General features: G+C 33.9%; 3 protein-coding genes across 3 annotated transcripts; all 3 read right to left on the reverse strand.

Moving 5' to 3' along the window:
• Positions 1 to 370: 370 nt before the first annotated feature.
• Positions 371 to 3,226, reverse strand: LOC118049983 (uncharacterized). Its single transcript, XM_035060173.2, has 7 exons — positions 2,991 to 3,226; positions 2,859 to 2,890; positions 2,237 to 2,278; positions 1,858 to 1,944; positions 787 to 875; positions 666 to 716; positions 371 to 567 (listed from the first exon to the last, which is right to left on the reverse strand). Exons 1-7 carry the CDS (start codon positions 3,065 to 3,067, stop codon positions 544 to 546), a joined length of 402 nt encoding a protein of 133 aa, XP_034916064.1. The 5' UTR covers positions 3,068 to 3,226; the 3' UTR covers positions 371 to 543.
• A 2,052-nt stretch (positions 3,227 to 5,278) lies between these two features.
• Positions 5,279 to 9,439, reverse strand: LOC118049982 (26S proteasome regulatory subunit 4 homolog A). Its single transcript, XM_035060172.2, has 6 exons — positions 8,875 to 9,439; positions 7,785 to 8,030; positions 7,016 to 7,185; positions 6,695 to 6,911; positions 6,345 to 6,485; positions 5,279 to 5,534 (listed from the first exon to the last, which is right to left on the reverse strand). The coding sequence occupies exons 1-6, from the start codon at positions 9,355 to 9,357 to the stop codon at positions 5,451 to 5,453; spliced, it is 1,341 nt and encodes a 446-aa protein (XP_034916063.1). The 5' UTR covers positions 9,358 to 9,439; the 3' UTR covers positions 5,279 to 5,450.
• A 4,569-nt stretch (positions 9,440 to 14,008) lies between these two features.
• LOC118049996 (uncharacterized) lies at positions 14,009 to 15,028 on the reverse strand. The gene has a single exon (XM_035060196.1). The coding sequence runs from the start codon at positions 15,026 to 15,028 to the stop codon at positions 14,009 to 14,011; it is 1,020 nt and encodes a 339-aa protein (XP_034916087.1).
• Between the last annotated feature and the right edge of the window lie 9,777 nt (positions 15,029 to 24,805).

Genomic DNA, 24,805 nt, shown 5'->3' on the forward strand with positions numbered 1-24,805 from the left:
TATTTCATTAAAAAAAAAAAACTACTTTTTTGGTTTAGAAAAACACATTCTACAAATTATCTTTAATATTCTTTTATAAGTTTTTCACTGCTTTTTTAAATGTGAAAAAATTGGATTTTTTTTAGCAACATAAGATATTATAATTACTTTTTTAACATTTTTATGTTTAGTTAGTGTCATAAATTTACTTTTTATTATAATTTATAAGGATATTTTTTAGTTACAATATAATTTTCTTTTTCATGATAATTTTTACTTATAAAAAAAAAAATAGTTGTAATCTCGATGTATTTTTTAAGTGAAAACTCATCTTTGTTTTCAAGAAATGAACACGTTTTTTTAATTTTTCATTAGATAAGGCGAAGAAAACTGGAAAAGGAAAATAATTTTACATTGCTAAACAAATCCATATGTTTCTCAAAACTTTGGAAACGGTTGAACGGGCTCAAAGATCATAGCGCAAAATATACCAGGCACACATCATACAGAACGTTGAATTTCTTTCAAGCCATGTCTTCCGTTTCTGTCTACAAATGCTGGCAGTCATGAACCAATAGCAGACAGAATCTGGGAACAGAGAAAAAGCAGGGCAACATCATTATCAACAAGTATTCACCATTATAGCTCTGAATGTTAAGCTCTAATTGGCAATATAAGGTAGCTACCTTGTCAGTGAAAATGCGGAATACATCAACTCCCATAGCTACGTCGAGTTCCTATCCAGAGGAAACAACAGGTTTTAACAGGATATCTTCCTCTCATTTAAGTGGAAATCAGATTACTTACAGTTTCTGGGTCCGTGGAACAATCGATCTTATGTATGAGCTTTTGAAGGCTCTCGTCCATCAAATCATTCCGAATTTCGCTGGAAGAAGCTGCATGCCAAAGAAGACAATGATTCATTCCTTGTAGAAGAGTATCTACCAGTCATGGTTTCAAGAATTAAAATATTAGGACCCAGTAATACTCCTAACCCTAACCAGTTATCTTAATCAGACAACATCGAACTTCTGTCGTACAACATGTGTGTCGAGACAAAAGAATCTTGTATTCCCAAATAATTTATTATGTCACTAGGCATTTAACAATTATAAATGAAATAACACATAACAAAGACATTCAACTAACAAATTAAAAGATAAAATATGCCAACACGATTAGTCATTCATTGCACTGCACACCACGCTAATTAATGACCAAACTTATACATCAATGGTAGAAGAGACCAAGATGTCTCAATGGGAACAGGATCAGAGATATGGTTGTTTTAACAAGGAGCTGGGGGACAAGATATGAACAGTGTGAACCAGAAAACTTGGGATAATTTTTTTGTCAATTAACAAACAGGCAGAGCCCTCACACATGTAATGGTAGTTTAAATACCTCTAGTATAAATTGTAAAAGCAGAAACAAGAAATATGTTCACCTATTTGGTTCACAAGTACTTTAGAGTGGTTCCTAGAGTAGCCTTACAAAAACCTCACACATAGTTGTGAATGCTCTCTATTTTAATTTACAAAATGCTGACTGCAAATCATTCTAATTGAGAACCAATGGCATTTGGCAAGAACTGTTTTTCTGAATTTGTATCCTAGTCGCTCTGAATTTGCTTCATTTTACCATGTTTTTGTAAGTTTGATACTTATTTACCTATACATCAGTATAAAATCTGTGCTGCTATAACTTCAAGAGCCTCTATATTGCTTGAAAAATAGAGAAATTGGGGGGAAATAGAAGGCAGTCACTTTCCTCGGCCTTTAAAAGCTTCTTTACAAAAGATGTGACAGTAAGTGCAAATATCTCTCCTACAAAGAAATATTAAAAGTATCGCCTTCAACAATAGTCACAAGAACATACCTATAGACTCTAGTTGCAACTTTAGCAGCACCTCGCCTGGTTCATCAACTTTAACTGGCCTTTTTTCCACCACTTTCACATCAGCAACTGACAAATTCAAAGTAAAACAAAATTCCAAATATAAACTTCTCAGATAAAATCTTGAATTAAGTATCATATAACAATGAAGTTCCTTGAGCTGAAAGGACATTGACAGTTATATTCTGTTCTGTTAAAAGTTCTAATTGTTATTGAGCTACAAGCAGCCTACAGAGTATATAAGGAGGTGGCAAGGAGAAATGAACCATGTAATTAAAAAACACATCACAAAGTTGCAAGAACATAAGTACAGCACTGAATCACATCATCCATCAACATTCATCGAGGAACAAAATCTTACCTGGCTTTTCCTCCACAGATACTGGTATTGCACAAGGGGTTTCTGCACCATTCATTCAAAACTCACATTAGTCCATGTACCAGATACCATGCCACTTCCATCAATAGCAGTATGAAAAATATGTGATACAATAAACTCTGGTCAGCTTTACCTAATATCTAAACTAGACCAGAAGCCTCAACCTCTGAAATGTTTTCTTTCCCCTCTGAATTATAAAATGATATAGTTTTTCTTCAAACCTCATGAGTACAAAAGTTTCCAACATCACAAATCAGTAAAGAAGCACCACTAATTACTGCCAAAAAGCAAACTTTATTGCCCACACCACCTAATATTTTCTACGTTCATATTCCGAGCCCCGGTCTGTAAAATCAAAAGAAAGCCTAACATCCCCTGATAGCAACTTCGTGTTCTGCCTCTAATTATTCTAGTTATCATCTATCCCAAAAAAACTCCAAAAAAGCATGCTTCATATCTTCCCCATTCTTCTAACAATCATAAATAAATATATTGATAATTCACCTGGGATTTCGAATATATTTCCAAGAATGATACTTCTTCAAGTTCAAGATATTGAAACAAAGAAAGAAAAATAAGATAAAACAATAAAAAAAGAAAATACCTTTATGTTTGGTGAAGCAGACAAGAGAACAGCTGCAAAAAAGAAAAACACGAATTCCATCAAAAGATAAAGAAAAGCTGTATTCTGTCCAAAAGAAAACAGCAAGCCAATGAGTCTGGTTTTGTTGCTTACTATGGAACACGACAAGAAGGGCACTTGTACTTAGATTCAGCTTCGTGACAGACTTGGCACTTGTGCTTGGTTCCCATCAAGCAGTTTCTTCTGTGTTTTTCTTCCTTCTTCTTTAAGCTCTCGCTAAACTGTGAAATAATAGCTATCGCGGCCCTGAGAGGCTGAGACGCTTCACCGACCACCGATTCTCTGGGGGACTCCTGTTTGCTGCGGTAGCTTTTTGGGGTTCAATACGATGAATTTGCGATGATTTATAAGCGTTGTCTTCTTCATTAAACTTTAGTCCCTGTATTCGTCGAAGGTTTTTGATTGAGTTCCGATACTTTGTTTTGATTTGATTGAGTCCTTGTATGTTTTGCAATTCTGATGATCCTCTTATAAGAGTTCATTGCTATTCAATATTTACTAGGCAAGGCTGGTTTACAGGTTAAAAAGAACCATTTAATTTTTTATTTTAAAAAATCAAAATAATATTATTTTAATAAAAAAAATCAAGAAATTGATGGTGAAGCTTTGAAAAGTCAAGCCTAAATTGACTAGATTAGTTGAGTTATTTTTTTTTGAACCGATTTAGATTTTAAATTTACCCATCAAACCAGTTTAGTTTTAAAACAATAATTAAAAAAAAAAACAAGAAATAAAAAGAAGAAGAAAAAAGGTATCTTTTATTGGTATTACCTTTTATTTTCCTTAATCATTCATACCATGTTTAAAAAAAAGAGGTAGGACAGTGATTTTTTTAAAATAAAATATTCATAAATGTATTGTTAATTTTTATATCCATGTTTAAATTAAAAAATGGTTGATGTTCGATGAAATTTTTTAGTAATTAATTTTTAAGGACTTATATAAATTTATCATAACTATCAATCATTAAATCTTGGAATAATTCAATTTATTTCTCTAATTGTTTTACTTAAATCTAGTTTAAAAATCATCTTATATGATTAAAAACGAAACAAATTAATATAATTATAATAATTTCATAACATTCAAAGCTAATCTTTTAAAAATAATTCTAAACAATCAATTAATAAAAGAAAAAAAAAACTAGCAAAACAGTGCCTGGAAATTAGTTCTTAAAAGTGCATGAAAATACTTCCATAGATGGATGGACCAATTAACCCTAATTTCTATCCCAGTGTTATTAGCCGCCGGCGCCGCCTCCTGCTGCCGCTGTGTATGGATGTATTTGGTCATCATCAAAAGTCCCAAAGGGTTAAAAAGAGAAGGCATCATAAAAAGCCATGGAATGAAGCATTCAAGAAGTTGGTGAAACAAGTTCCAGGACATCGCAGCGTTGCCTAACAGTAAAACTCCTGTTGATCCCAAAATTAGGATTTAAGGGTGTTAGATTGGTAACATTTAGGTTCTAAGAATTTTCTATTTAGAAATATATTATAATAATATTTTTTTATTTTGTAAAATTTATTTTTAATATCATTATATTAAAACAATCTAAAAATAAAAAAAATAAATAAATACATTTTTAAAAAAAAAAAACACAAATTCAAACTCTTTCCTAAACACCTCTTTAAAAACATAAGTGGATATATACCATGGGTTTACTCTCCCATTACTCTTTGAATTGTTATTAAACCCCCTATGCAGTGGCCTGACTTATTCAAAATATCCATGATTTAAAATCTAATCTAAATTAAGTTTTAATTTGAACCAAAATAGATAATTAACTTCGTTGATTTAATAAATAAAATAACTTGTACCTTGATTTATCCCATAAAATCCAATTCAAATACAATCATGTTAATACCAAATATTTAAAAAAAAAAAAAGATTAAAAGACAAAAATTGCTTTGATAAAAATAAATAATTTATAAAATTAACTCAATAATCCATCAAGCCCCTTTTCAAGTCAATGGATATAAAAAGTATGGTTTAAATAGAGATTGAAATATCAATCCGTAATTACAGTTTAAAATAAATAATTATGATATATATTATACCCTTTTTTATCTTCCCTAAAATTTCAGGAGTTTTCAGTAAATCTCATAAGATTATGATATATATTAATTAACTTTAGAACAAAACGCCATACCGGGCCAAAGCATGTTCATCTACCGTCCTAGTTCATAAAACAGATCCCTATTTTAACACCAGTAAATGGCATTTAACGGTCTGCCAGAAACAAAGTGGCTGGTTTAGCAAGTTACCTAGAAAGCTAGCTCTTTCTGGTGTAGCATTCACAAGTCATAATAGATGCTGTCACACAACGGGGCGGATGCCGAGAATTTGCTTGGTTTTAACCGCTAAAATTGGAGATCGCAAAATAAATTTAAGGTGTTTCCCAATTAGAATTTTATCATTTCTTCATACACAGGCAGACAACCTTGTATTCTCGAGTCTAGGAACAAATAATGGAACTTGAACTTACAATAAACGGTCCAAAAACAGAAATGCACGACTAGATTGGACTTCCCAGGTGATACGACAACAATATCATCACATGTAGAGTCCTTCAGGCACCCCTTCTTTCTTCTTGAACATCACCTTTTCCTTGGCCTTCTTGAAGTCAGTATGTGTCACCTGCAGTGCAGAATTTTTAAATCATGACCACCTGGAAAACCATCCGATATACACATATCTAGACACAGGAACAACTTCAAAAACTACCTTGAAAGCACATTAAAAAATTAAGTTCCCTCATTAAAGAAGGTCAAAATTAAGTAGCAGAACTTACAACAACAGAGTGTTACTGCAGATCATGTTTTTCAGCCTTGAGGCCAGCTCAATGTATGTGGTTCAAAGTTCAAACTAAAAAAAAGAAAACAAATAACAGCAGGAGCACTGGGGTGGGGGTTGATGAGTACGGTGTGTGTGTGTGTGTGTATTTTCAGTTCATGGGTAGGGTTCCAAATGAACCTTGGGCTACACAATAGGGGGGGAGCAATCCCCCATTACATAATAGTAATAATGAAGGAAATTGGAGTCATTGGGATTCTAACATGCTTCACCAGAGGAAGCTATCGGATACAGAACTGCTAGTCTAGACCTGCTTGTGAGAAGGGTGGTTGATAATACTGCTAGCAAAGTCTTACTAGATGGTTTGACAATATCTCAAATGAAGCTACATGCCCACTGCCAAAGGGATGTCATACAAATCCCATCAGAGACTGCAGCTCAATTGGGCAATGGGATGAGGCTTCCGTACCTTAAAGCTCCCAGAAAAATGAATGAGGTATTTTTATCTAGATCCTTTTCTATTCAAGCGCTACATGTCAAAGTGTGTGACTTTAGCTTGACTAAACTTCTATTTGAGGAACAATCTAAATCTTGACCAAGAGATATCCAAATACTCTCACTAACAAAAGTTCAGGAGATCAAAATGTGGCTCACCTTCATGCGCCGCTCTCTTAAAGCAAGCAATCCAGCTTCAGTGCATATTGCCTTTATATCTGCTCCAGAGAACTCATCCTTGGTCATAACAAATTCTTCTAAGTTGACATCATCAGCTAATGTCATTCTTGCTGTGTGTATCTACAATCCACATATTGAGATTAATTGTAAAAGCAAGCTTGACAGATTCAATGATAAAAAAAAGCAAAGCAATAAGACATAAGATCACAGACAATAAAAAGGAATGACTTCCAAATGCTATTTCACACGATCAAGCTAATCTCCAAATGCTATTTCACACGATCAAGCTAATCTCCAAATGCTATTTCACACGATCAAGCCATGCATACCTGGAAGATACGCCTCCTTGTTTTGATATCAGGAAGAGGGAATTCAATCTTCCTATCAATCCGACCTGGCCGAAGCAAAGCAGGATCAAGGCTTTCAATTCGGTTGGTTGCAAGGATAACTTTAACATCTCCTCTTGAATCAAAACCATCTAACTGGTTCAGTAGTTCCAACATGGTCCTCTGAATTTCACGTTCACCACCTGAATGGGCATCATACCTGTAAGAAATATTAAAGCAGAAACATTTCAAATCACATCAGTAAGAACATAAATATTTTATTTATTCCCTCTTTATGAGTAACTGTAAATTTTACTAACTCACCTCTTTGTACCAACAGCATCAATTTCATCAATGAAGACAATAGATGGAGAGAGATCATCAGCAACTCTGAAAAGCTCCCTCACTAGTTTTGGGCCATCTCCCAAGTACTTTTGAATCAATTCACTTCCAACAACACGTAAGAAAGTTGCTGATGTTGAATTAGCCACTGCCTGGAAAGCACCAAGGCTTATGAAGTCAGTTTTAGTTTGGTCAGCTTATATAAAATTGTAATGCCATTCCATTACAGAGAAATTAACAGAAAAAAAAAAAAAAAAATTCTCCCACTTTTGATAAGATAGCTATCCTCCATGTAAAAACCATATAAACATTCAGCACTTCAATAGAACAACCCCATCAAGGCACAAAAACCATCTAAATGCTTATGTGTATGCTTTCAACAAGAAATTTAATGCAGTAATGTGAAAAATACCAGGAATATTAGAGTAGAAACATAAGTCACTGATTTTGCAAGCACGAAATTCTCTGGTCATTTTGAACAAAGCAAAAAATTATGTGATGCAAGTTAAACTTGGCAATGATTGCTTGATGTTGAAATACATTGAACTAACGTAGTTATGTGATAAGCAGTTTCTAGGTTTAAAATCAATGAAATTAGTGTTTACTTGGGCTTTCAAAAAGAGACACAGCAACAAAAGCCAACTATAAAAGCAAATAATTTGGCGAAAAATCTCCATGTTGGATTCAGAGTCAAGTCAAAGATGACATCAAGAAGTGCAACAGTGCAATGGGAAATATTTTGATTACACACCTTTGCAAGCAAGGTCTTTCCAGTCCCAGGCTCTCCATACAAAATAACTCCCTTAGGAGGCTTAATACCAATATCTTCATATAATTCAGGATGAGTCAGTGGGAGCTCAACTGCTTCTTTGATTTCCTGGATCTGGGCATCCAGACCACCTATGTCAGCATAAGATTCTAATGGAGCCTTCTCCACCTTCATCACAGATACCATTGGATCAACTTCATCTTGAAGAAGCCCAACAACAGATAGAACCTGTCAAGAAGCATCCAAGTTATAATCGAAATCATTCTCCCAAATGAGATATATCAATTGACATGACAAATTTAAGGTAACAAATTAAATTACAATTTCTTTAAGGAAAACATGCATAATTTGGCATGAGACAAACAACATAACCCATACAGCCTGCATCCAGCCAATAATTACATACTCCACAAGAACCTGAATAATCATATTGCATACATTGTGAAATCTTTAATGCTAATTTTGCCAGACCACTTGTAATCCAAAGTATTGCATTATGTTGCACCAGACTTAAAGCTATAATTTTAGAAGAAGCTACATTTGCAAAGAAAGATAGTATATGATCAAGCTGGGCGAGGGGTTCATAATGCTGTTGTAAGCATCCAACATGTCATACACAAAAGCAAAAACCTCGACTTCCAAATCTATTAAGATCATAATAATGGTGTAAGATAATGCTCACTGCTTTGGATTCTGTTCAACACTCATCACAACAGACATTCCAAGTTCACAACAGCACTTCAGGATCCAGCAAGCAAGACTATACCCCTCAATTCAATTCAAATACCACAAAACACAAACCCATCACCGACCCATACCTAGATTATCAGTTTCTTACTGCACCTTGGACCAAAGAACTAGTTACTACTCTAGTCTGAAATCAGGAAACCCATATTAATCATGTTCAAAACCTAATCTCAAAAAACAAAAAACATAGAAACCCTCACATTACAATCTCCAACAAAAAAAAAAACATCACACTTGAACTAGCAACTACAATCCAAAACCCTAAAAGCTTCAAAATTTCCAAAAAAAAAAAAGGAAAATCAAGAAAAATAAACCCCAAGATTACCTTATTATGCATCAAGATAGCACAACCAGGCTCGAGTTGATCCTTATCAACAAAAGACAAAATCCCAACATAGTACTCAGGTCCAACCGAAGAGGAAACGATGGCATGATTCTCATCAATCAACTCCTCCAAATTTCCCACACTCATAGGCGAACCTCTCAAATCATCAACCTTGGATCTGTCCTCCTCAGCTTTCTCTTCTTGTGGCTTCAACCTCTCTTGATTTGCCACAAACTCTTCTTCCATCAACAAATAATCCTTGATTCGCTCCATTTTCAGCAGTCTCAACTTACACTTAGTAAGCGGCGTCACCGTGGGCAGCCGTGCAGCCGCCTCCGGCCCTTTCTGCTTCCGCTGCTTTCGGCCCACCCGCGCTGGTGGCGCCGCCGGCTCAAATTTCTTGTCTTTCTTGTCGCTTCCATCTTGTTTTCTGTCTCCTGGTAGCCCTGGCCGATTCAGACCGCCCGATGGTCCCTGACCCATGTTTCGATTTTCTGGATTTTTGTTGCAAGACAGAGAGATAGAGACGCAGAGTATTTTAAAGAAGAGAGGAGTTTGGCTTTGAGGGCAAGTCAAGTGGTGTCCCTCTCTCTCACTCTCTCTCTGTCTTGAGGTTTGGGCCCTTGGCCTTAATTATTTTTAGGCCCGTGAGTCTAGGCCCAAATAGTTGGAAATATTTTGTTTTCCTTAATTTTCAAATTAAAGGATACAAGGTTCCCATCTCCCTTAATCATAAAATTCGTACAATTATGATTATCAAAATTTTAAAGGATATAAATGTTTTGTTTGTTTTTATATTTTGAAAGTATTTTTAAAAAATATTTAAATTTTTTTATTTTTTTATTTTTTAAAAATTAATATTTTGTTGGTGTTTTTAAATTATTTTGACATGTTTGTTATAACCCAATTTTTGACCATTTTATTTTATTATTATTATTATTTTATTTATTGAAAAGGATAAAAAAATTAATGAAAAAAATAATAATGATGATGAAAAAACAAGTAAAATGAAATAAATGAAGAATGAATTAAATTTTGGGTTAGGGGCAATATGAATGGAAGTTTTGGGGTTTAATTAAACTTTGGAATTAATCTAATCAAGCTTGGAATCAATTTATTTAATCCAATTAAGGGTTTAATTGGATAATTGATAAATTTTTAGACTTAATTAAGCTTGAAATTAGTTTAATTCATCTAATCAAGGATTTAATTGGAGAATTAATAAGTTTTGAGACTTAATTAAGCTTGAAATTAATTTAATTAATCCAATCAGGGACTTAATTGAAGAAATAACAAAGTTTGGGGTTAATTGGGGGCACAATTGCAGCAGATTAAAGTTCAAGGACTAACTTGTAAGAGGTGCCGAAATTCAGGGGCCATTACAGTTTATACCAGGGACTTAATTATAAACGTTTCAGAACTTCATGGGCCAAAACGCAAATTGCCATCTCATACACCAAAACGGCGTCATTTGCAAGAGCATTGTTCATCTTCTTCGTCTTTAACCAGGGACCGTTTCCAACAGTTATGGGCAGTAATCATCCGCTCACCTCAGTTATGAACGTTTTAATATTGCTGTCCCTCTACATGCCGTCCGTTACCACCGATCAGACTCTATATTGTTGCAGATAGTAAGAGACTGACAAAGAAGATGTATTTATTAAGCTGTAGCCTTGGCTATTAATAGCCTTACACCGTGATAAAGAATGAATAACAAAACCCACGATTTTACAGGAAACCAAACGTGGTCAAACAAAGCAAATTACGTGCCCCTCAAATAGAGAAGGAATTATTCAACATGACTAAAAACAATCCTAAGACTTAGGAACAAGCTGGAATATTTCAACATTTTATCATCCTCCCTTAAACTGAATTCTATCAGTTTATACTTGGAGATTCGCATACGCCCAGTAACTTTCGCATCTTCAGAAAAACATCAAGCTTCAATGGTTTTGTTAAGATATCAACGACTTGTTCTGTTGTAGAACATGTAATTAGTTCTACTGAACCATCCTTAACCAGTTCGCGAAGAAAATGAAACCTGATATCTATATGTTTGCTGCAGCCATGCATTACAGGATTCTTTGAAAGTTTGATTGCTGAAATATTGTCACAATAAACTTTTGTTGGAGTGTGTTGTGTCTGATTTAGGCTCTTCAAAATTCTGTTTATCCATACGACTTGACATGCACTTGAGGCTGCTGCTATGAATTCTGCTTCGGTGGTGGATAAGGAGACAACTGGTTATTTCTTTGATGACCAAGAAATAGCTCCTGAGCCCATAAAGAAAACATAACCTGAAGTGCTTCTTCTATCATCTTGGTCACCGGCATAGTCGCTGTCCGTGTATCCAAAAAACTCTGTATTTCCTCCCTTTTTGTAGAATATCCCAAAATTGGTTGTACCTTTGATATATCTCAAGATCTGTTTGGCTGCTAACAAGTGGCTTTCAGTAGGGCTTTCCATATATCGACTGATCAAGCTGACAATAAACATCAAATCTGAACGCGTAGCAGTTAAATACATGAGGCTCCCCACTATTTGTTTATAGAGAGTACTGCCAACTTTAACGCCACCCTCATCTTTTGTAAGCTTAAAACCAGGAACTGCAGGATTGTGTACGGAGTTGCACTGATCCATTTTAAATCTCTCCAGAATTTCTTGTGCATATTTACGTTGACTAATAAATATGCCATCCGTTCGCTGTAGTACTTCAATACCAAGAAAAAATCTCATTCTACCAAGATCAGTCATGTCGAAAGCAGTCATCATAGAATTCTTAAATTGTGCAAACAACATGTGATCGTTACCGGTAAAAATGAGATCGTCAACGTAAAGGCACACAATAAGAATTTTACCTCCACCAGCAGTCTTAATAAACAAGGTGTGCTCGTATGGGCACTTTGTGAACCCTTCTTCCATGAAATAAGTCTCAATCCGACTGTACCAGGCTCGCGGTGCTTGTTTGAGTCCATATAACGCTTTCTTGAGTCGATAGACTTTGGATTCGTGTCCCTTTTGTTCATAGCCAGGGGGCTGATTAACAAAAACTTCCTCATTAATTTCCCCATGCAAGAAGGCGGACTTGACGTCAAGTTGGTAGATCACCCAATTATTCTGCGCGGCAAGTGCAATTTCAATTCGGATAGTATCCATACGGGCAACCGGTGTAAAAACTTCAGCATAATCAATCCCATATTGCTGACAGTAACCTTTGGCAACTAGCCTTGCCTTGTATTTGTCCACTTCCCCACTCTCATTGACTTTAGTCTTAAAGATCCATTCGACGCCTATACTCTTTCCTCCGATTGGTAATTCCGTGAGCTCCCATGTGTAATTCCTCTCTATGGCCTGCATTTCTTGATCCATGGCACTCCTCCATTTTTCTAACTTCACTGCTTCCTCATAGGTCATAGGATCACTGTCACCAAGCATGGCTAAAAACATTGTGTTTCCAGGCTCCTCGTCAGAAAATTCTTGTCCCGTAGAGTAATCTTGTAACCAAGCTGGTGGTTTTCTGATTCGTCCCTGTTTCTCCAAATTAATGCTGCCAGAAATATGTTGCTCGTCATCATTTTGCAAAGCACACAAGTCCATCTCCTCTGCTTTTGAAAAATCCAGCCCCTGCCCGTCTATAATTTCTCCCAGTACTGCACCTGTTCGCGAGGATGAGCCCGTGTCATTTGAAAAATCCAGCCTTTGCATCTGGGCTGATTGACGCGGAGCTGCGTCAATTGCAACTCCAATTTCCTTTTCAGCGTCAATTTCAAATTCAATGTCCCCACTGTCAACAATTTCCACATTATCATCAACAACAATTTCCCCATCAGCGTGACCCTCTGCATGTACGGGCTGAGCAGCTGCAAGTTCCACATCACCAGTAACAGTGGCTTCGTGTGTGTCCCATTCCAGAGCAGTTCCCAAATCAGTGTTGGAACTGTTATCCCAGCACCATTGTTGATCTTCCTCAAACACCACATCGCGACTAACAATGATTTTGTTAGTGGCAGGATTAAACAATCTATAAGCTTTAGATTCTTCACTTACCCCAAGCAAAATGCATTTGAAACTTTTTGCATCAAGCTTCACACGTCTGCTGTCTGGCACATGCACATGGAAAATGCAGCCAAAAATTCGAAAGTGATCAACCGAAGGTTTAAGCCCACTCCATGCTTCTTCGGGTGTTCTATTTTTTACAGCAAGAGTTGGACACCGATTTAACACATGCACACACCAATTTGCAGCCTCAGCCCAGAAATTGCTAGGAATTGATTTTGCGAACAACATGCTTCGCACCATATTCATAATTGTGCGATTTTTCCTTTCCGCAACTCCGTTTTGTTGGGGAGTATATGCAGCAGTTAATTGTCTATGAATCCCATGAATTTCACAAAAATGTGTGAATTCTTGGGATGTAAATTCCCCCCCCACGGTCTGTCATGACAGAACAGATATAAGCACCTGATTCCTTCTCAACCCTTGCTTTATAACACTTAAAAATTTCGAAAGCCTCTGATTTTTCAGCCAAAAAATAAATCCACACTTTTCTGCTAAAATCATCAATGAACGTAAGTAGATACCTCTTCTTACTATTGGAGCATGGATTGATTGGGCCGCATATGTCTGAATGGATTAGTTGTAGGAGTTTAGAAGCTCTCCAGCTGCATTCCGTGGGAAATGGGTCGCGATGCTGTCTTCCTTTCAAGCAGTCTTCACATACGGTTTGAGAGCAAACAAATTTCGGCAACCCCTTCACCATTCCCTTTTGTTGAAGAAGTTGCAGCCCATTCCAGCTAAGGTGCCCATATCGGCAGTGCCAAAGTTTTGATTGATCAATGGTGGCTGATTGAAGGCATTTCTGTGAAGATGTCATGTATGTTCCAAGTCGTTGTTGTCCTTCTGATGTGCACCGAGCATGGACACAAAACATCCTGTTTTGTGTTATCTTGCTTTCGATGATTAAGCCTTTGGAAGCATGAAAGATTTTATATTTGCCATGCTTAATCAACACTGTCATGCCCTTTTCTTGCATTTGACCAAGACTCAGCAAATTGTTCTTTAAATCTGGCACATAAAAGACTTCTGGAATCACAAAAACAATGCCTCTTACCTCAAACCGAATCCTTCCCTTGCCCTATACTCCAAGCTTAGAGTTGTTTCCCAGTTTTACTGATTCTGTGAAGCTATTGTCTAGCTCAGAAAACAATGTTTTGTCTCCACACATATGATTGCTACACCCATTGTCAAGATACCAAGTGTGCTCAGTGTTGATCTCTTCATGATCTACAAGTGCCATCAATAGCATCTCTTCCTTTGTTTCTGCATATTTAGCCATGTGATCATGAGTTCTCTTAGGACACTCCCATTGAACATGACCAAGGTCATGATAGTGGTAGCATTCTATGGCAGATTTGTCAAATCTGCCTTCAATTCTTCCTCCTTCAAATCGTCCTCTGCCTCTTCCTCTCCCACGGTAACTGTTTCGTCCACCATTTCTTCCTCCTTGATGTAGCCCGTGACTCACTTGCAGGGCTTGTTCCTCCACAATGCTTCGACTGATCCTCTGTTCGTGCACTAGAAGAGAGCTTTGAAGTTCATCAATTGACAAAGCATCTAGATCATTAGACTCCTCAATGGAGCATACCACATAATCATACTTAAGAGTCATAGATCGTAGAATTTTTTCAATGATAATTACATCTTCCATTTTTTCCCCATGAATTCTCATTTTGTTGGCTATAATGAGAGTTCGGGAGAAATAATCATCCACTGATTCTCCAATCTTCATGTGCAGCAATTCAAATTCTTTGCGAAGTGCCTGCAATTGAGCTCTTTTCACCCGAGATGTGCCTTGATACTTTCTCTTCAAAGAATCCCATATGTCCTTTGCAGTATCCTTCTTCAAAATAGTCTCCAGTATTGATCGATCAATAGCCTGGAAAAGGTAGGTTTTTGCTTTGAGGTCCTTCAATGTGAGCTCATCAATGGTCTTCTCCCGTAGGTCTTTGTCTTTTGCTGCAGTAGTAATTCCCGTTTCTATCAAGCTCCAATATTCTTTGGAGCGGAGAAAATTCTTCATGAGCATACTCCAATGGTCATAATGACCATCAAATCGCGGAATAGCAGGTTGCACAAAGCTATTCTCGGTTGCCATAATTGTTGTTTCTTCTTGCTGAAAAAAAAAAAATCTGGGAATGATGGGTTCCTCACAGTGTTCCTACTCTCTGTGTTTCACTCGATCCTCACAGTGTTTCTCTCCTCTCCTTACAGTGTTTCTCTCCTCTCTATTTTCCTTAACTGATTGCGTGTTTCCTCACTCTCTCAGTTTTCACTCCTCTTAGTGTTTAGTCTTCTTCTCTAGCCCCTCACGTGTGCTCTGATACCATATGTTGCAGATAGTAAGAGACTGACAAAGAAGATGTATTTATTAAGCTGTAGCCTTGGCTATTAATAGCCTTACACCGTGATAAAGAATGAATAACAAAACCCACGATTTTACAGGAAACCAAACGTGGTCAAACAAAGCAAATTACGTGTCCCTCAAACAGAGGAGGAATTATTCAACATGACTAAAAACAATCCTAAAACTTAGGAACAAGCTGGAATATTTCAACATTTTATCATATATAACAGAGGAACAACGAAGAAATGGGGGCGAAAAAAAAATACCCAGGAGAGAGCAAATAACAGAGGAAAAACCCAGCATAAACAGGGGAACAAAAACGGGAACAAGGACTCAAGCAAAATCCAGAAAAGGCCTCAGCAACACAGGGACATGAATTAGCCTTGCTATTGTCTTCGTTCCTGCACATAAAAGGAACAACCCAGAAATCAGTCAAAATAAATCCAGCCAGCGTCTTCATCATCTTCTTAGTTCCTTCATCATGTCAAAAGCTATTGGAACACGAAAGCAATCGGTGAACACAGAAATAAAGAAAGCAAAGGAAAAAGCAGAGCAAGAGGAGGCAGCGTCGTTCGTCCAGCACAGCGCCATCGCCTTCATTCTGCTCCCAGGCAGTGTCGACCAGCCAGAGCTTCGCCATCGTCTCCATCGATTCCAGCAGACCAGGTAAGCGATTTCTTCTTCTGCAGTATTTCAAATGTCTTTTACACTGTGCAAGTGAATTTTAATTCACTTGCACAGTGCAGCAACACGCGTGCATTAGTGCACGCGTGCTGCTGAGCCCAGCCGGGCCACTGGCTTGGGCCAGTGGCCGGGCCAGGCTGGCTGGGTCCAGCCCAAAAAAATAATAATAGAAAAAAAATAAAAAAAGGTAGAAAAAAATAAAAAAAAATGCATATGCATGAATAAAAATAATATAAATTTATTGGTTTATTCACTGACGCCAGAGTCAGGAATAAAAATATCGGTTTAAATTTATATTTTTTTTATTCGTTATGTTTTATTTTATTTAGCTAGAAAAATAAAAAAATGTGTGCATGCGTAAAAATAAATTTATTTTTATTTATTCACTGGTGCTAGAGTAGGGAATAAAAAATATATTGATCTAATTTTTGTCGTAGCTACGAATTTTTACCAACGCCAGAGTTGGAATTATTCGAGCTCGAATATTCACTGGCGCTAGAGTCAGGAATATTTAAACAAATCATCATAGCATAAACTAATAAACATTTAGCAATTTAAGACAAAACCAGCAATGCAGTTTGCCTTAGGCAGAACGTTTAAGGGGTGATAATATCTTTCCTTTTACGTAACCAATCCCGAACCATAGAATCTCTGTTGACCAGTTAGGGTTCCTAGTGACCATAATACTAGGTGGCGACTCCTTAAACAAAATATTTTCCCCTAAAAGAACCGGATGCCAGAAATCTGTTCTTTTTCCATAAATAATTCAAGAGAATTATTTTTTAGGGCCGCCGCGATGTCGGGTGCGACAATGTTGATGTCAAAAATAATTTTAAAAAAATAAAAAATTATTTTAATGTATTTCTAAATGAAAAAATTTTAAAAAATAATTGCAACCACACTTTTAAATAAGTCCAAAGTAAATGATTTTACTGTAATTTTAATATATCATTTTAATAAAATTCTTCTCAGTTTAAAATTTATGAATTTCCATTAATATCTTGTATTAAAAAGTTTGATTTAGTCAAAAGAAACAATATTATTGGCTCACTCTATGTTGCGGTTCAAGTTTAATTTTATATGAGCATTAAAAAATATACAAGTTGTAAGTGTTGTGAACATGATTATTAATATAAAAAATAAATTGTGTGGGGTTAATAAGAACTTATAAAAATATTGTTTGATTTAAAAAAATTAAAATAACACATTTATTTTAAAAAGTATTAAGTTAACAACATATTAGATCTATTTGAGTCAAATGAGGTTAAGCTCTTAAATCTGAAATCTAGATCATGAAACCGTGATAAATTCATAAAAAACAAATCAAAATAAATTATAAAACTTAATTTTTGATTAACCTAATATTGAAAGGTAAATTAAAAAAAAAATTGATTCAACTTGAATTAACTCATCAAATTCACAACTCAAGTCATAAAAAATGAGAACATGATATATAACTCTATTAAAAATAAATTAAAATAAATTACAAAGCTTAATTTTAAATAAATCTAATATTAAAAAATAAAATTATATATATATTGTTTCAGTGAGTAGTACTTTATAATGAATTAAGAATAAATTAACCTTTTCGTTTAGTTTTTGTTAAATAAATATAGGATGATAGCATAAGAAGTAACGATTTGGTTATTAATACTTCAAACAAAAGCTGGAAAGAAAGATTATCCTTCTTCGTTAAAATATCTTATTGCATTTTAAATGGGGTTGGCTAAAATTTGAAAATTATTTTTATTTAAAATTATTTTAATATAATATCAAAAATATTTTTTTAAAATAATAATATAATATTAGTTTAATATATTTTTAAATAAAAAATATTTTAAAAAAAATCACCGCACAATCTACTGCCCTTGCGGGTTCCCAATTATGATAAAGCAATAGTTTTAAGATCCGGCCAAGGCCAGGGTTCCGGGTCTTGACCAGGTTGTCGGGTTGGCCAGGCTAATTTTTTTTTTTTAAATCAAAACTACTTCGTTTTAGTAAATAAAAAATAAAAATCAACGGGTTTGAGGCAGGGTCTTGACCGGGTCACGCCAGGTTTTTTTTTTTTTTTTTCTTCAACCCAACTCCGGGTTAGTTGGGTCCCAGATCGAGCCGCCGGATCAGAACGGATTTTAAATCTATGGATAAAGCTCATCAAGACGTTCCTTCGTGGCTGCTACAAAATAATAATGATGAATAAAATTCATGGCCAACGCCAGAACAAGCACTGTAACAACAACCTTGTTGATGATCTTGGGGGCGTTCATCAATGGTGAATGGCTATTTCTATGAGCCAACAAGTGATTTTTGTGAGTTGTGGTCGATCTTTCAAGTATTTATCTAATTTTTAGAGGTGTTTTTATATATATAATATGATTGCACAGGTAATTAATTTCTTGTGCAATCATGCATGGCATTAATTTTGCAGCGTGATATAGAATTAAAATGGCATAAATTATCAGTCGAAAATTTAAAGGGTTATAAATTCATTAAATTGGGTGAATGCGCGTGATTAAAACAAGGGCAATGCTAGGGAAATTCGTTCAATCTGGTATCATGCCTTGTTAACTCAAATTTATAGAGGAATTTAGCAGTGTTGTTAAACGGGACAGCAATTCAACTCATGGCCTACCGTGAGTTAATTTTAAAAAATTAAATTGGATGTGATTTGCTGAAACATACTGGACTCGGCGGGTCAACCCTTTATTATTGACTCCTGTTAATCTATTTAACCTGTAAGAAATTATAGGGGTGTTTAGGATGGTTTCTACTTCTACTTTTAGGAATAGTTATGAAACTTGATCCGGCCTGACAGATTGACCCAGATGCCGAGCAACACGGGGCTTTGACCAGGTTTTAAATAGGCAAAACTCGGGCTTGAAGTTGGCCTGATTAAACCTGAACGACCTGCTAGATCAACCCAAAACCCGGGTGAGACCCAAATTTTTTATATCTTTTTTTAATAAACCCAAAAAATATAAATTTAATTTTCAATACAAAATTTTTATTTTTAAAAAATTTTCTCGAGTCAACCTATATATAACCTAAGACCTGACCCCTTAGTTGGGTCAACCACTTTTGCCAAATTTAATAACCATACTTTTAGAGATGCTTTTTAAAAGTTCTTTTAACTTGAAAAAAAAATATTAAATTAATTTTTTTAGTGCTTTATGATGATTTTGATGTGCTAAAATAAAAATAAAAAATAAAAGATCTGAAAAACAAAATTCTTTAAATTTATTTTCAATAAAAAAATAATTTTAAAAAACCATCATAAACCCTCACTCTGCCTATATGATTCTAAAATTCACATTACCTTCTTTGTTCTCTCTTTTCTCCATCCTTTTATATTTACAATAATACTGATTTTATAGCTATCCACTACTAGAATTTTACAATTCATCAACAAAATATTTCATTATTAGTTAGAAACTGATTTTGCTAGCAAGACCTCTACCGACAAGCTCATAGACAGTTACTATTTGTAAGAAAAAACTTTCCTCAATGATTCTTGTTTTGTCAATCATTCCGTTGGTAATATAATCACCGATGGATTTATATAACAAAAAAGTGTGTCAATAAAAAAAAAATTACTTGTTTTATTTCATTGATATTTTTATTAATTAATATGACATATCACCAACAAAAGGATTTTATGTAATTCCATTAGTGTTTTTTTAATATTACCAATGGAATTAAATTGTCGATGATTAAACAATGAGAGTGACAATTGCAGTAATTTCTTTTCAATTCTCTGGAATAAACAAACAGACTTAATCCATTGGTAAAACCGTCAGTAATGATTTAAAAAATATATATATTTTTTAAAAAAGTCTATTAAACAAGGTAGAAAATAGTTAAAAGAAATGAACTAAAATTAAAAATCAAATATTTATTACAAATTTAAAGATTTATCAGTTCAAATGCAATTCATCTAAAGGAAAGGGCTGAATGAGGAGGAGGAGGAGACGAGTCTTTGCCGAGACCGGGAGGCGATAAAAGGGATATACACATGTGACTACCCATGCGTGATTTCAGCTCCATGTATAATTGTCAGAGTTTGGTCGTCTTAGCAACAAGATGGGCAGCCTGAGTTTCAACTTGTTGGTTTAAAATCGCCTGGAACTATGGAGATTGAGTGCTCGTAACCAATTGTAAGCATCCAATGGTTGAAACATTTCGGGTCGTTTGTAAATCCTTAACTATAGTACAAGATAAATGTTGAGATCTATTTAACAATATAAGTCTCACATATCCAAGATTCAACATGTGCTTTATTTTTTACTTTTCTTTTAAGGATGAACAACTACCTACATGGAATTAAATGAATGTTTTGAATTAAAAGTAAAAAGACAATATAAATTTAATTACAATGTATGTGTAATTATTAACATCTTAAATAGATACACCCATCTATATTGAACTAGGCCTCTAACTTTTACCTCAAATGATAAATATATGAGTAGATGCTCCATTGAGTCGAAGAATGATAAAAGAAATATCATCTCAAGTTTGCAGATTGTTTGGACAATATTCGTTTCAAACTTCTGTCTATGTGTCGTGTCTATAACCTGTTGGAGCATATATATTTAAAGAAGTAATTGATCTCTGTGAGTGCATCTTATATTCTTTTTTGCAATAAATCTTAGTAAACTAGTGGAATGAGTGTTTACATAAATACATGGCGGTCATGAATCTTTGTTCTATACAATATACAATCCTTCAAATTCACTAATCTAGATATATTTGAAGCATGTTTATCACGAAAACGTTGACTATTAAGCCATTGGCATAAAAGTAACTATGCATTCTTATTTAAGGTGAAACTAGCTTTGGGCTTTGCAACCCACGATCCATCATAAACCAACTTTATATTTTTATAGTGACAAAACAAATGTATATCCATTTTAGCTGACATGTTGTCAAATGTCTATAATCGATTAAAAATATTTTCAAACATATTCTTTTCAATGTGCATGACATCAAAGTTATGATAGAGGATAATGGTCTTCCAACAAGAAATATCTTAGAAAATACTTTGTTTTACCTAATTATAGGTCAAACCAAAACTAGAAAACTTTTGTCTATCAAATTTAAAATCAAACACAATGTTATCATACAATAACACCACGTCATACAATTCTTAACTTGATGGTAGCGGCGGTGCAACATGACTTAATTTATATATGAATTTAGCAGTGTTGTTAAACCGGACAATCCGATAATTCAACTTATGACTTAATTTAAAAAATTTAAATAGGAGTGTTTAGGATGGTTTTTGCTTCTACTTTTATGAAACTCAACCCGGCCTAGCGGGCTAACTCGATATTTAGGCAGCACAAGGTCTTGACCAGGCTTTAAATAGGCAAAACTCGGGCTTGAAATTGACCTGATTAAACCTAGGTGACCCGCCGGGTCAACCCGGAACCTGAGTGAGACCTAACTTTTTTTAATATTTTTTTAACAAACCCAAAATATATAAATTTTATTCTCAATATAAAATTTTATTTTTTAAAATTTTCTCAAGTTAACTCAGGTCAACCCATGTTACTCGACCCCTTAGTCGAGTCAACCATTATGCCAAGTTTAATAATTATACTTTTAGATTCTTTTAAAAGTTCTTTTGACTTGAAAAAAAACATTAAATTGATATTTTTTTTTAGTGTTTTTGATGTACTAATATAAAAACTAAAATAAAAGATCTGAAAAAAAAATTCTTTTAATTTATTTTCAATTAAAAAACTATTTTGAAAAGCATCATAGACCCAAATTACGCCTATGTGGTTCTAAAATTCACATTGCCTTCTTTGCTCTCTCTTCTCTCCATCCTTTTATATTTACATTAATATTGCTTTTGTAGTTATCCACTACCATAATTTTACAATTTATTGACTAAAATTTCATCGATAGTTAGAAATTGATTATGCTTGCAAGACTTTTACCGACGGGTCCACGAATGGTTCCTATTCGTCAGAAAAACTTTCCTCGGTGATTCATGTTTTATTGGTTATTTTGTTGGTAATATAATCACCGATGGGTTTATAGATTGAAAAAGCATGCTAATAAAAAAAATTATTTTTTTTATTTCGTCAGTATTTCCATAAATGAATATGACATATCACCGACAAAAAGATTGTATGTAATTTCATTGGTGATTTTTTTAACATTACCAATGAAATTAAATTGTTGATGATTAAACAATGACAATAATTCTTTTTCAACTATTTAGAATATACCAACAAACTTAATCCATTGGTAAGACCATCACTAATGTCTTAAAAATATTTTTTAAAATGAAAAGTCTATTAAACAAAGTAGAAAATAATTAAAAGAAATGAAATGAAATTAAAATCAAATATTTTTTTACAGATTTAAAGATTTATCAGTTCAAATACCATTCATCTAGAAGAGAGGGGATGGAGGAGGAGGAGGAAACGGGTCTTCACCAGGACTGTAGGGTGATAAAGGGGAGCACATGACCACCCATGTGTGATTTCGACTCCATGTATAGTTACTGGAGTTCAACCGTCTCACCAACAAAATGGACAATATGATCTTTAACCTGTTGGTGTAACATCATCTAGAACTACAGAGATTGAGTGTTTAGAATCGATTGCAAGCATCCAATGCTTGAAACATTTAAGGTTGTCCACAAGTCCTCGGCTATAGTGTATGAAATATCATAAACTTGATTTCTATCAGGTTCACTGGATGATCCTGCCTCTAACCACAATTCTGGATCGAATTTCAGTTGAGTCAAAGAATCATTCTTGAATCTCTCATGCAACCAGGTGTTATATGTTTCCTGGAAAAAAAAAAAAAGGCAGCAAATTCTAAAAAAATAACTTAAGAAAAGAAAAGAAATTGTTGAAATCCAACATAACACGAACTTTTAAGCTCGGTTATCCATAAGTTGTTGCATCTTTTTTCTGATGATTATCATTTCGTATGTGCATTTCTACAAAAAGCTCATTTGATATTGGTTCGCGTCCAATAACCATGGCCTGCAAGAGAAAAATATTGTTAATTAAACATATTCATATAAAACAAAAAAAAATGGATGAAATAAAAAAGAATCTTATTATCCTCTTCACATTCGAAACAAACAAAATGGTTCCACTAATATACATGGTAATGGAACAATGAATCTCTTTTTTCCGGTTCTCCACACTGGATTATAATTGTCACATGAAACGCTCAAACATGGCATACTGAATATATTTTGTCCATGTTGCCTTTGAGGTACGGAGATCTAAAATCCTTCCAAACAACCACATATTTCCAACCTAGAAGTTCTTTTTCCTTAGCATATATTTTTTATTTTTTTTCTGCGTCTCGTACCAAAAATCATGCAATCTATATGGTACATATTAATTATTGGTTAATAATTGAAAAATAAGATTTTAGTATTTGGATAAAAATATTTATTTTGATTTTAATCTTACCAAGTTGCGTTATGATTCTCTCAAACACTCTTGATAACAACATTGTCATTTCTATCCAATAAAAGTTTTCCTTGTATGTCAATTTTATAAAAGAATTAGTTCATTAATATTAATAAACTAATCGAACTAATATAATAAGAAATTATTAGGTATATATTAACCCTGAACTTTCTAAACCATGAATCAATCATAAATTTCTATTTTGGATTTTTTTAAAACCTGAATCCATTAAGACAATGATATTTTTTATTGATAATTTCATCGCCGATATTATTGTTTGAATAGCCTTAACATTTGTAAACATAGAATTATATTCATTAATTGAAATTAATTTTTCAAAAAATTATTAATATTTTATTTGTATTTAATAATTTTCTGGTAGTATATCCGTCCATACATATATGCTACTAGCATACTTGTTTGGTATTGTTGTATTATAAGTATTGTCATCACTTGTGTTATACTTGGGTTAATAAGCTCATAACTCCTTTTATTTTTGTAATTTTCTTAAAGTGGCCCTCCATCAATTAATTTTTGTAATATGGCCCTCCTATTTATATTTTGTTACTTAAATACGTTATTACTTCCAAATCTAGATATTAAAAGTTGAGTTGATATCACGAGTGGGATCAGTTGCTCACTCTCTTTCTTTTATCAAGGATTAATTAAGTTTATAAGTTTATGCAATTTTATCATAATTCTATAATTGAGTTGCAGTGTAGATAGATAATTAAGGCTAACTAAATCCCATATTAGAAGATATAAATCTCTGGGTCCAATGCATCAAGCCAATTGATTTGCATTCAATATATGGATTTCGATGAAATAACTGAGGATAAGTAGGAGGGCTCTATTAAAAAAAAAAATGATGAGGGATCATATTAAGAAATTTTTTTAAAAAAAAAATAGAGGGAATTCTTAGATTTTTAACCCTACTATATTAATGCGTAGTCAGGAAAAAAATATTATTAATAAACTAAAATTAATAGTTTCTATATGGTAGTACTTAATGTGATTTTAAGATTTTTATTTTTACTTATTATAGAAAAAAAATACTGAAGAAAAATAGTGGACTCCAACATTAACAAACAAAAACAATATTAGATACCATAATAAATTATTCTGGTTATGGTTACAATTATTCATGGAAACAACGAGCGATCTCATGCTAAAATTAATGTCCTATAAAAATATCAAAACAATTTGTGCCTATCTCCCAATATTTTGTGCTGCCACTGTTCTGGTAAGGAAAAAAAAACCATGTAAATCTTATATTAAAAATATAATTTAACTAATCAGTTTTATGTTTATTTTCTCGAAAATCATCAGTTCTCATGTTACAAATATTAATATCACTAAAAACTTATATAATCATTAATTTCAAGATCTTAGAGAATTA

Source organism: Populus alba, chromosome 2, assembly GCF_005239225.2.
Source record: "Populus alba chromosome 2, ASM523922v2, whole genome shotgun sequence".
Lineage (NCBI taxonomy): Eukaryota > Viridiplantae > Streptophyta > Magnoliopsida > Malpighiales > Salicaceae > Populus > Populus alba.

Excerpts from the sequence above, each read along its gene's own strand:
- LOC118049983 (XM_035060173.2), bottom strand. The coding sequence starts at position 3,067 with ATGGGAACCAAGCACAAGTGCCAAGTCTGTCACGAAGCTGAATCTAAG. Across the intron at positions 2,891-2,990 it reads CCTTCTTGTCGTGTTCCATA|CTGTTCTCTTGTCTGCTTCA; the intron begins GTAAGCAACAAA and ends TCTTTTTTGCAG. Across the intron at positions 876-1,857 it reads GTTGCAACTAGAGTCTATAG|CTTCTTCCAGCGAAATTCGG; the intron begins GTATGTTCTTGT and ends TTTGGCATGCAG.
- LOC118049982 (XM_035060172.2), bottom strand. The coding sequence starts at position 9,357 with ATGGGTCAGGGACCATCGGGCGGTCTGAATCGGCCAGGGCTACCAGGA. Across the intron at positions 8,031-8,874 it reads CTATCTTGATGCATAATAAG|GTTCTATCTGTTGTTGGGCT; the intron begins GTAATCTTGGGG and ends GCTTCTTGACAG. Across the intron at positions 6,486-6,694 it reads CAAGGAGGCGTATCTTCCAG|ATACACACAGCAAGAATGAC; the intron begins GTATGCATGGCT and ends TGTGGATTGTAG.
- LOC118049996 (XM_035060196.1), bottom strand. The coding sequence starts at position 15,028 with ATGGCAACCGAGAATAGCTTTGTGCAACCTGCTATTCCGCGATTTGAT.